General features: G+C 47.6%; 1 protein-coding gene across 1 annotated transcript; it reads right to left on the bottom strand.

Annotated features, from left to right (window-relative positions):
• Window positions 1-1548: 1548 nt before the first annotated feature.
• LOC124527613 (histone H2A-Bbd type 2/3-like) lies at window positions 1549-1890 on the bottom strand. Its single transcript, XM_047100710.1, has one exon. The coding sequence runs from the start codon at window positions 1888-1890 to the stop codon at window positions 1549-1551; it is 342 nt and encodes a 113-aa protein (XP_046956666.1).
• Between the last annotated feature and the right edge of the window lie 5958 nt (window positions 1891-7848).

The raw sequence follows: 7848 nt of genomic DNA, 5'->3' as shown, positions 1-7848 counted from the left end.
GCCCGCCAGGCACGCTGTGTACCTCTTCAGGAGCTACGAGTAATACACCTCTCCGTTTCATTTTCCCTTTCAGTCTCTGTTGAAACTTGGCTCACCATCGCACACACTTACCCTGGGTTCTCCTTAAATTTTTTAAGTGTATTTATTTTGACGGGGGGGTGGGCGGGGAGAAGGCAGGGCAGGAGCAGAAAGAAGCCGAGAGAGGGAGAGAGAAAGACACTCGCACTGGGAGCTCAGAGACCCATGTGGGGCTCGATCTAATGTACCCTGAGATCATGACCTTAGCCAAAATCAAACTCCCACGCTCAACGAACTGAGCCACCCAGGCACCCCGGGGCTCTCCTTAAAAGTGTTAATTTAACAAAAATCACAACTAAAAAGGGACAGTAGTACCAAATCAGAAACTATTCTGTGTTGATGAAGCTGTTCCATAGCCTGACTGTGGTGGTGGATACACATATGTATACAAATGTTGAATTCATAGAACTGGGCTCCAAAAGAGGTTGATTTTTTGTATAATGTAAAAACATAAAATAAAAAACAGAAAAGAAATAACAGCATCATGGATTGCATACAGTATCATCCCTAAGATTTAGTAAATTCTTACTTTAGCATAATTTTATATATATATGCATATAAAATTTTAAACATTTAATTTTATTATATATATACATAGGTATGCATATAAAATTTTATACATTTAATTTCCTTTAACTCTTCTAATCACTGTTCTAAAATGGAGGGCAAGTATTATGCTCTCATTATAAAAATGAAGAAATTTAAGTTTCAGCGAAACACCAGTATCATAGCAGGAAAGCAGTAGGCATAAAATGTCTTACTGATCAAATTCAAACTACATAAAGCATAAAGAAATAACACTAAAAAATGTAGGACTCACACTTAGCCATTATTCTGGCCTTGAGACCCTATGGTCTAGTGCAAGATACTTATGCAAATTAACGGTTTGGGGGCAAGAACTTTTCCAGGGGCAAAGTTGATACATAAGAAAGCCAAGGAGTGAGGCCTTGCCTGGTGCCAGTCTTGTATGCAAATCGTGGACCCTGGGGCGGGGCCTGGCCAGGTGCCCCCTGGGGCTGGGTGACGGCCTGTTTACCCGCGTGGCCGAAGGCGTCTCCCAGAATCTGCAACCGAACCGGCCCGAAACCCAGCTCGCCGTCCCGCGTGACCCCAATTCCAACCTGGCAGGGTTCTCGCTCGCCAGGTCCCCCCGCCCCGGTCACTCGTCACCCCTCCCGTCAAAGCCTCCACCCGAGCCAGCCTCTCCCGCCCAGGGCCACCGCCTGCATGATCCCCGAGACAAGCTGCTCTGCTGGGTCTTCCCCGACCACGACCCCCGCCCCACGCCCCCACCCCCGACGAGGGACGTCCCACGACCACGCCCCACACACCAGCGACAGAAGCGCTCACACGGGTTTCTCCAAACACTTTATTGGCTTTCAGCGACTGCCTGAGGCACCAGGCCGGCCGGGGCCCACCCCGGCCGTGAGTAGGCCTGGCGCCCGCCGGGCCCCACGTCGCGTGGGACAGCTAGTTCCAGCCCGGGACCGCCTGGGAGATGATGGTGGACTGGAAGAAGGCGCTGAACAGCGGGCGGCTGTGGACCACCATGTCCACGACATCCGGGGTGATGAGCCTCCTGCCTCTGTTCCGGGCCTCGATGCCGGCCAGCTCCAGGACCTTGGCCGTCAGGGACTGGATGACGGCCGCTAGGAAGATCGGGGCGGACGCGCCCAGGCGCTGCGAGTAGCGGCCCTCCCGCAGGAGGCGCTCCACGTGGCTCACGGAGAACGTCAACCCGGCTCGGGCAGTGCGGGAGCGGACCCGGCTCTGGCCACTGGACGACCCTCGACGGCTCCTCCTCATAGGCATGCTGGGCCTCGGCTGCGCTTTCTCGGACGGGCCTCGGTCTGGCGTGCGCTGCGGGAAGCGGTCGGGTGCGGCTGGATGCGGTCGGACAGGGCTGGATGCGGTCGGGTGCGGCTGGATGCGGTCGGACAGGGCTGGATGCGGTCGGATGTGGCTGGATGCGGTCGGGTGTGGCTGGATGCGGTGGGATAGGGCTGGATATGGTGCGATGTGGCGGGAAGCGGTGTAAAAAGCCAGTTGGCCCGAAGTTTCCGACCGGCAGGGTTCCAAAGCCGCTACTCAATATCCTAGAGATCACAGACCGACCCCATCATTGGTCGGGTGCGCGTTTTGGGACACGTACATCCGGTGAAGTCACTGCTTTCCCATGGGCCCCCGCTGCAGAGAAACAGTGCTGGGCGGGAGCCTGCTCCCTGGAACCCCTGTTTGAAGGAACGCTGGCTTTTGGCTGGGCGGGCGCATTGTGCACACCCAACACCCGTGTAGGAGCCAGCGGCCCCGAGTGTACACTAGAGGGGTCGGGCGACCACCACGACCGTCTAGTTCCAAACCGTGGCAGCACCCCTCGAAGAAACCCCTGTACGTGTCAGGCAGCCAGTCCTCACCGCACCCCCCTCCCCCCACCCCCGTCCTCGGGAGCCCCCAGGCAACCGCTAGTCGGCTTGCTGCCCATAGGGGTTCGCCTGTCCCGGACACTTCTTTCTGCACGCGGGATCGCTGGGCGAATAGGCGGCTTTCTGTGCCTGGTTGCTTTCCCGTAGCGCAGCGTTGTCACTAGGGTTCGTTCGTCCGCGTGGGAGCGTGAGTCAGCGCTTCAAGCCTTTTCACGGCTGAGTAATATTCCACCGCAGGGCCACACCGTGCGTGGCGGCCTATCCCAGTTCATGGGTTGACAGGCAGCTCCGCCATTCCCACCTTGCGGCAGATGTGAACAGCGCTGCGCCGAACATTTCCTGCACAGGGTTCTGTTTGAGCACCTGTTTCTGATTCCCTAGGGTAGGAAATTGCACTGGGACTGCGATTGAGGGGTCGGGTGCTAATTCTGCCGGTAACTTACTGAGGAGCCGCCCAGCGGATTCCCACAGCAGCTTTGCGTTCCCAGCAGCAGTGTGTGAGCCCCGGTCCTTGCGCACCCTCGCCCGAACTCGTCTTTTTGCCTTTGTTTTGCTCTCTTGTGCCTAGAAGAGCCAGCCTACTGGCTGCGAAGTGGTGCCTCATGGCGGTTGTGATTTGCATCGCCCTGTTGGCGCATGATGTTGAGCGTCTTTTCATGTGCCTCTTGGCCATTTGCACATCCACTTTGGAGGAACGTCTGTCCCAGTCCTTTCCCATTTTTTAACTGGGTTGTTCGTTCGTGCTTTCATTGTTGACTTGTAGGTGTTCTTTATGCATTCTGGAAAATACACCCTTATCCCATGTGTGATTTGCAAATGCTTCTCCCATCCTGTGCGTTTTGTCCTTTCACCTTCTAGACAGAGTCCTTTCATGCACAAAAGTTTTTGGTTTGGATGGTGTACAACTTATCCTCTTTCCACCACCCCCCTTCTTTTGTGGCTGTGCTTTTGCTGCCCTAGCTAAGGAACTCTGGTGGTTAACTTTATGTGTCAACTTGACTATCCCATGGTACCCAGTTATTTTATCAAACACTTTTCTAGGTGTTAGGTACTTTTACGTGAGATTAATATGTATATTAATAGAATTGCAGTGAAACAGATTATTCCCCATAATGTGGGTGCTTCTCATCTAATCAGTTGAAGGAAAAAAAACTGGAAAAAAAACTGACGTCTGCCAAGGAAGAGAGAATTTTGTCAGTGGACTTTCTTGGGACTTGAACTGCAACATCAACTCTTCCTTAAGTCTCCAGCATTGTACCCCAGCCTGGAAATTTTGGTCTTGCCATCCTTCACAATACTGTGAACCAATATTGATTCAACCATTGATTCAATGATACTGTGAACCATTGATTCATTGATTCAATATTGATTGAACCCACCCCCCCCCTCCACACACACACATACACACACACTCACACAGACACACCCTTGTTTCTGTTTCTTTGGTGAATTTTGACTAATGCAGATTTTGATAGTAAGAAAAGTCCTAAAGCAACAGAATCTTAAGAATGAATTTTCTAAATTTGGTTCTGGAGTTTCTGGAATTTGTTCTCTGGTCTCATTAGTTTTAAAGTTACTAATGAGTCTATTGCCAATGGTAAAGAAAACACTGATAGTCCATGACCTAATATGGTAATAGAGATACAGAAAATATCACCACTGTATATTACTAATCATACACTAATAAGAGGCAAGGTTCTTGGTGACCATATATATAAAACTTTAGAACATTTTTGTCAAACTCATAAACATAATGAGTTGGTTGTGAATGTCTCTGGACAAAGTGGGGAATTGTGGGGAATAAGCTTAGGAATTCACTGACCTTAAACCAATGGGTTAACAAGGTTTAGGATGAAAGCATCCAAGATTATGTAAACAGGGCAGAAGTGCCCCCAGTATAGAACAGAGGCATAGGAATAGGAAGCCACAGGATGAAAGCATCCAAGGTTAGGTAATCAGGGCAAAAGTGCCCCCAACATAGTACCAAAACAGAAAGCTGCTTGCACAGGAAAGAAGGACGACAATAGGTAAACAGTAAACAGGGCTATAGACCACAGCAGGATGAAGTTGCCGTTCGGAGCTAATTAGCAAAAGAATGGTGCTTTGTTGACCCTGTGGTAGCATGCTCTATCTCTCTTATCCCCTAGGCCCAGTGTCACGATTTTTGTTTTATATTTACCCAAACCCCTAACATTGCCTATCTTCGAAACCCCCTTTCTCTCACACACGAGTTAATGTTCACTGTTTCATTGTCCCTTTGTGCACATCCATCACATTTGTAAGCCTTCTGATCCTAATAAAAACAGAGCAAGGACCCTTACTCGGGGTTCTTGTCTCCTCCTGGACATTAGCCTCTCTCGCATTTTAATTCTGTGACCACCCTCTTGCTGGCCAAGAGAGAACTCCAGACCCAGAGTTTATGACAGGGAATAAATGAATGAGCACTGGGATTCAAATTCTCAGCTCAAGTGTCACACAAATGACCTGAAAACTTTTCTATCTTCCCTGAAGCAGATATTTCCTATAGCCACAGAGCTGAGTTTTCTGAAAACCAAACCCAGAAACTCATTCTGCGAGTGGCTGAATTGCAATGAAAATTGAATTCCCAGCCTTGCAGAATGTTCATTGTTAATGTGTGGGTGAAAATTGGAATGGAGGTAAATAGGAAAACTTTGATGAAGCTGGGGATTTTGAACCCCTAGATTCTGATAAGTCTTCTTTGCCAATAGAAACAATCTCTCTACCCCTGTCCAAGGAGATTAAACCTGCATGGCTCTGGGGAAAATGTAATAGCCTCCTATGAAGTATTTGTCTTACAAAACACTACCATTTCTCCTCAGGACCTCCACCACCCCTTTCTGTTTCTAGACATATAAAAAGAGTCAAGTCCTAGAAGGCCCCTACAGGTGAGACACAAAGTGATCCATGAGGAGGTATACTACACTCCAAAGAATCACTTGATTTTTCTAATTTATACAGAGAAATCCAGGGAATACATATGGGAATGGATATTAAGGGTGTGGGTGACGGTGGAACAACATAAAGTTGAATCAAGCTGAATATATTGATATGGGCCCACGAAGCAGTGACTGTGTTTTTAATATTGCAGCTTGGGGAGCTAGAAAGGACTCTAGCCATGTGTTTGATTATTTGGCTGCAACATGAACCAAAAGGTGGCCCACAGTAAATTAACCTGACCTGTTCAACCTGCCTTGGTGTACTGTAGAGGGAGGGATTCAAAAGCTTAATGAGATTGAAATATGACAGTGGATTCATCATTTAATATCTTTTCATCCACCCTGGGAAGGTTTAGAGGACACATCTTTCATCACAACTGTGGGAAATAAATTTGTGAGGAGACTCCCAGAGCCCCAGCTCTTTGAAGAGCTATCTGATGACTCTTGTCTGTAGCCAGAACTTAACAATGGAAATTGCTGCCACTGAATTGAGAAATCTAAATGCAGTAGGAGTGATTAGACCTTGGGGTGGCAGGGGCCAAGCGGCAGGCACTCAATAGCCCAAGGCAAGGCAGGTATGGTTACCATAATGGACAGCAGAGTCAGAGCAGCAATCACAATAGTGTGATTCATGGACACCTGTGATGTTGGCTAGTTGGTCACAATGTTCCTAGGAGTGAAGTAGATAGGAAGATGTAATATTTAGCTAGTATTACCATAATGAAATACCATGGACTGAAGGACTTAAACAACAATGTTTTTTTTTTCTCACAATTCTGGAGCCTAGAAGGTCAGTATCAAGGTATCAGCAGAGTTGCTCTCTCCTTGGCTTGAAGATGGCTGCCATCTCACTGTGTTCACAGATGGACTTTTTTCTGTCTGTTCATCTCTAGTGTCTCTGGCTCTTCTTATAGGGTCACTGATAAAATTGGATTAGGGCTTCACCCTATGATTTCATTTGACCTTAATTACTTCACTAAAGGCCCTGTCTTGAAATATAGTCACTTTGGGGGTTAGGGCTTCAACACATGAATTTTGAGGAAACACACTTCAGTCCATAATAGCAGCCCACTAAATTCTTACTTGATCTGTATAAACAGAAGAGTTTTAGATGTAGTGAACAAAAATCTAACTTGAATCACAAAACCTGAAAGTCAATGACCCCAGCCAAATCCCAAACTTGAGCAAGTTTACAGACCCAGAAATCCTTGGATGGAGGGGAAGCAGCATTCCCTCGAGGAAGGACCTTGATACACTGCCCAAAATGTCTACTCTTAATCTTTCCCTAAACCTTCCCCAAAGGGACCTACAGATTTTTATCAGTATGATTTTGAACTGGAAAAAAGGAAATAATCAGACCTTTGGGGGGACTACTGGACCCTGGCTCTGAACTTATTAATTCCAAGATACCCAAATTATCATTATGGTCCACAAATCAGAGTAGGGGCTTTTGGAAGTCAGGTGATCAATGGCATTTTAGCTCCAGCCCATCTCTCAGTGGGTCCACTGGGTCCCTGAACCCATTTTGTGGTTATCTCCCCACAGTTCTGGAAGACACAATTAGAATAAACATACTCAGCAACTGGCAGACCCCGCATTCATTCCCTGACCTGTGGACTATTCTGTTCAGGGCTATTTTGTCAGGCAAGGCCAAGTGGAAGCCACTTGAACTGCCTCTACCTAGAAAAATAGTAAACCAAAAGCAATACTACATGCCTGGGAGTATTTCAGAGAATAGTGGCACCATCAAGGACTAGAAAGATACAGAAGCAGTGATTCTCTCTATATCCCTATTGAATTTGCCTATCTGGCCTATGAAGAAGACAGATGAATCTTGGAGAATGACTGTGAATTAGCATAAGCTTAACCAGGTGGTGACTTCAATTGCAGCTGCTGTGCCAGATGTGGTCTCACTGCTTGAGCAAATTTACATCTCTACCACTACCTGGCTTACAGCTGCTGAAAGGCAAATGCCTTTTTCTCCACCCCTGTCCATAAGGCAGTTTGCTTTCAGCTGTCAAGAGCAACAACACACCTTCACCATCCTACTTCAGGGATATATCAACTCTCCACCACTGTGTCATCATTGAGCTTTCGGGGATCTTGATTATCTTTTCCTTCCATGAGATATCACACTACTCCATTATGTTAATGACATTATGCTGATTGGACCCAGTGAGCAAGAAGTAGCAACCACTCCACACTTATTGGTAAGACATCTATATGTCAGGGGGTGGGAAATGAGTCCAACTAAAATTTCCTTAGTGAAATTTTTAGGGGCCTAGTGGTGTGTGGCATGTCAGGATATCATTTCTAAGGTGAAAAATAAGTTATTGCATCTGGACCCTCCTGTGCCCCCAAAAGAAGCCCAACACCTAGTGGGCCTCTTT

Source organism: Lynx rufus, unplaced genomic scaffold (assembly GCF_022079265.1).
Source record: "Lynx rufus isolate CCGP_SWC_20201006 ecotype Redwood Valley unplaced genomic scaffold, mLynRuf1.p SCAF_52, whole genome shotgun sequence".
Lineage (NCBI taxonomy): Eukaryota > Metazoa > Chordata > Mammalia > Carnivora > Felidae > Lynx > Lynx rufus.
The sequence above is the reverse complement of the archived record's forward strand: the minus strand, read 5'-3'. Positions and strand labels throughout refer to the sequence as shown.

Bases quoted from the DNA above. Each gene is read 5' to 3' on its own strand.
- LOC124527613 (XM_047100710.1), bottom strand. From the start codon at position 1,890: ATGCCTATGAGGAGGAGCCGTCGAGGGTCGTCCAGTGGCCAGAGCCGG.